The sequence below is a fragment of the Sinocyclocheilus rhinocerous genome, unplaced genomic scaffold (genome assembly GCF_001515625.1).
Source record: "Sinocyclocheilus rhinocerous isolate Xijiao unplaced genomic scaffold, SAMN03320098_v1.1 scaffold133, whole genome shotgun sequence".
NCBI lineage: Eukaryota > Metazoa > Chordata > Actinopteri > Cypriniformes > Cyprinidae > Sinocyclocheilus > Sinocyclocheilus rhinocerous.
In genome coordinates this window covers 271,405-275,817 of record NW_015628317.1, presented here as the reverse complement: position 1 = coordinate 275,817, position 4,413 = coordinate 271,405, and the positions used below count along the sequence as shown (strand labels likewise).

General features: G+C 35.1%; 1 protein-coding gene across 1 annotated transcript in view; it reads left to right on the top strand.

The window, feature by feature from the left end:
• LOC107737361 (melanocyte protein PMEL-like) overlaps positions 1-3,916 on the top strand; it is a 16,208-nt gene extending 12,292 nt beyond the window's left edge. Inside the window, exons 9-12 of the mRNA XM_016548844.1 lie at positions 2,220-2,322; positions 2,486-2,694; positions 2,800-2,887; positions 3,019-3,916. Of these exons, the coding sequence (XP_016404330.1) occupies positions 2,220-2,322; positions 2,486-2,694; positions 2,800-2,887; positions 3,019-3,169 (551 nt within the window). The 3' untranslated portion in view covers positions 3,170-3,916. The remainder of the gene's footprint in view (positions 1-2,219; positions 2,323-2,485; positions 2,695-2,799; positions 2,888-3,018) is intronic.
• The last annotated feature ends 497 nt before the right edge of the window (positions 3,917-4,413 follow it).

Sequence of the window (4,413 nt, the reverse complement as noted above, 5' to 3'; positions counted from 1 at the left end):
TGTCTTGTATGTCTTGTATATTTTTTTCATGCGATCAGATAACATTTTAAGCTGTCATATGGTCATGTTACCTCAGCTGTAATGTATACACTGTAATTATGAAACAAAGCGACATATTTGTACTAGACAAGTGTGAAATTACTGTGGATAAAAAAAATTATACTCTGAACCCCATGTGGATTTACACAATTTGAGAAAGTCAAAAAGTGTTACTTTGTGCCCCGCTCTCCCCTACACTGTACTAATTTTTTTGATGTAAGTACATAGTAGTTAAGGCCACTTAATATAAAGTGGGAACAAAATTCAAAATTAAGTTAAATAAGTCATGATAAGTACTAATGATTGAATTAATGAATTTTAAAACCACTTTAAAATGTCTTTAATTACTCTTTGTTGCATTTGGTCTGATCCTCCCTGCCATGCTTGCTCCTCATTCTGCCTCTGTTGTGCTTGGGCCCTTAACTTCTGCTATATTTGATCCTTATATTCCAACCACCACGAACATGGCTTCACTTCAGTATTGCTGGCTTACCTGTCAAAATTGTGTTACATATCACCTAAAATAATGACGAAACAAATTGTGTAGCAGCGTCAAAACCATAAAATGCTGCAATTTGAACACTGCTGTACTAACGCAGCAGCTACAGTATATACATTTTGTATGTCTTTCTTATCTAGCACAGCTGATTCAGATTATCATCTCATTAGGAGAGAGCTCCATGAACTGGACTGAGTGTGTCAGATAAGAGAGGCATTCAAAATGTGCAGATTGGTGGGTGTGCCATGGCTGGAATTGAGAAACACTATACTAACGCTAAACAGGCTTTCAAACAGCCACAAAAATATTCATCCACTTGAAAACATTCAAACTCTATATAAACTGAACCAATCCTAAATTGTTAACCTGTAAATGTGTTCAGCATTATTCAATAATAATTTTTTGGAGTTTCTAAGTTGTAAAGTGAGATGAGTATAGTGAACTATGTTTGAAAAAAAAAAATTATGTCATTCTGAAAATATAATTATACAGGCCCTACTATTCTCATATCAAATATAAATGTGATGTTCTACAAAACAACAAGCTTTAAAACACTTTTTTTCTTATGCTGAAAATTAGATAACTTAGATCACTGTGAAATCCATTTTCTCAGATACATCACCAGTGTTAGCTGCATAGTGAATACTTCTACATCACACTCGTCAACGTAGCCCATAGTTACAACAAAAATGTATCTCGACTTTATCTAGTCATTTATCTAGTCATTGTTTTGGGAAAAAACAGTAGGGGGGGCCTTTTACCCCTAGGGTTACTCCACACTACCGTGTGTGTGTGTACTTGTTTATGCTACATTGTGGGGACCCACAAGGATGTCCCCACAATGTCCCCACAAGGATAGTAAAACCTGAAATTTTTGACGATTAAAAATAGAAAATTATGTTTATCTGAAAGTGTAGCGATGCAAACAGACACATGTAGCTTAGTTAATTGTTCTGGGAATCAACATGGCTTTTGTTTTCCACAATTCGTAACATTCTAATTCAGTATTCAAACACAAAGGCTTGGTTTCATAGACAGGGCTTAGACTAAGCCAGGATTAGGCCATAGTTCAATTAGGACATTTAAGTAATTTTTATAAACGTGCCTTAGAAAAAAACATTACTGGTGTGCAAGTAATGCACACCAGTAATTTTGTCTTGTCAAAACAAAGGCACTGATATTATTTAAGATGAGTCAGTGCAAGTTTCTTTCATTTGAAACAGCTCAGATTTACATTTTAGTGTAGGACTAGGCTTAAGCTTGGTCTGTGAAACTGGGGGATAAAGTATTACATATTAAAGTGTGTATTCTAATATAATATTCTATGTATGTAGCGTCTGCCCATCAAGGTTAGAGTGCCACCCTCAGGCTGAATTACACAAAGACTAGACCTCTGCCAAAAGTATTCTGCATTTGTATTTTAAATGTAAAACTCAAGCTACTAGTAGTTAATCATAGTTTAGTAAAATAGTGTTAGATTCATCCCAGAATCTGCCTCACCTAAATGTATGGTCATAATTTACTTTCACATTTATTATGTTGTCTTAATGATACCTGTAAACAGATCTCTTCGACCTCAATTTTTTATATATATAAACACTTAATAGTGTATTGATGAGCACAAAAACAGCCTGTCTACATACAGTTTAATATTCTCTACAAATATGTTTTCCTAAATCAGAGGGAATAGAGAGTGTTGAGATTGTGGAGGTAAATAATGTGGTCATTCTGGCCACAGACCTGGAGCAGAATGCTGTAGATCTTACAGTCACATGCCAGGGAAGGTAAATATTCCTTCAATATGGATTTATTTTATAAACTGTATATGGCTTTACTGTTTTCGGCTGTTACTGTTTTATAATAGTCTTAAATTGATAATAATGATGGCTGTTGTAGAACATAAAATGTGTTATGCAAAGTTATTAATCTTTTATATTTGCTTGCCAGCCTGCCAAATCAAGTCTGCACTGTGGTATCTGATGCAGACTGCACAAGCCCTGTTCAGGCCCTACAGTGTAATGCTGTGACTCCAACCTCTGAGTGTCAGATGGTGCTGCGACAATTTTTCAACAACTCTGGCACCTTCTGTATCAACGTCTCTCTAACCAATGATGTCAGCTTGGCAGTAACCAGTGCAAAGCTCAGTGTGGCTATAGGCAAGTGTCATATAAAATCAAAGCATATCTAAAATAATAAAATGTATTTTCCTGAGCATACCCTATGACCTCACTACTCCACAACTTATCCTGTTAAAATTGCAGACACAAATTCATCAAGGAACATGGCTGGAGCAACACTGGGAGTCCTGGTTTTTATTTGTGCTGTGGGGGCCATTGCATTTATATACAAGTAAGACACCAATACACATATGGGTTTTATCAAAATTAATATTAATAGTATGTTATTGTGTGCTGCCTAGTTAAATGTAAATGAAGTTTATGTACATTAAAGTAACCCTCAAGGTATATTTTTCTATCCAGGCGATTTAAGGAGTACCATCCACTGAGAGATTATAATGCAAGCAGCAGTTTCAGCTCTGGAAGAAGCTCAGTGCCTTTAATGCTGTGGAACCTTCTGAGCCGGAGATCCACTGCAGAGAGCCGCCCCCTCCTGCTTGGGCGAGTGGTGTGAAAAGCTGTCCACTTCTGCTTTAAGGCATATTGCATAGTCTGTACAATCTCTCAATAATTAAATAATAATTAAATATGTACAATGAGGGAAAATGTGTTTTATTGTATGTGGCAGTTGCTGAATAATTACAGAGTATATTGTGTGTCATCATAAAAAGTTGCAGATATTTCCTGTCAGTGGTTAGGTTTTCTTGGGTTGCAATAATCTGACTTTTTCTCCTTCGGTTATTTGTTTTGTCCCTAGGTGTCAATCTAGAGATATAGGGTTGTAACTTTAACTATGAAAGATATAGTGCAGTGCACAGGACAATGCAAAGTGGTGAAAAAGCAAGTAGTTTACTTACATTATTTACAGAAGGTGGGAATAAAAAGTACAAAAGGGGTACAAAATGTAAAAGAAAAAACGAATCTACACTCTTTAACAAAAATCAAAGTACAAAGTACCTTACCTAACATTTATGTGGATCCGATATGTGAAGCATCTTCAGTTATGTAAATGTAATCATTCTATAAGCAACCCAAGTAAACTGCTTGATAGGAATATTGTTTTATTTAAAATCATCAGATAATAGTCAGGTTATTACAGACCACAAAAACATTGTCAGCTGTTCTTCAAATAATCTATTTAACTAAAAGCAAATGTTTCAAGAAAAACCTTGCACCTTTTCAACATTTATGCAACATTAAGAAGCTTTATGAAGTAAATTTATATTTACATTAAATTTAGACATTTACATTTAGTCATTTAGCAGACGCTTTTATTCAAAGCGACTTACAAATGAGGACAATAAAAGCAGTCAAAACTAACAAAAGAGCAACAATATATAAGTGCAAATGACAAGTCTCGGTTAGCCTAACGCAGTATTTAGGTAAATGGGTGCAGAGCCAGTGGTGGTTTTGTAGGCAAACATTAATGCCTTGGATTTAATGCGAGCAGCTACTGGTAGCCAGTGCAAATTGATGAACAGAGGTGTGACGTGTTCTTTTCGGCTCATTAAAGATTAATCTTGCAGCGATTAAACATTAAACTACGATGTAAATTTATGTTAGTGTTTAACCATCAATAATTAAAAATATTATGTATTTTCCCAATTTACCTTTGCAGAACTACCTTTCCTTTATTATAATCTAATTTTATTTTATTTTTATTATTCAGAGCAGTGCTTCTCAAACCTGTCTAAACCCCCCACCACTGCACATTTTGGATGTCTTCCTCATCTAACACACCTCATTCAACTCATCATC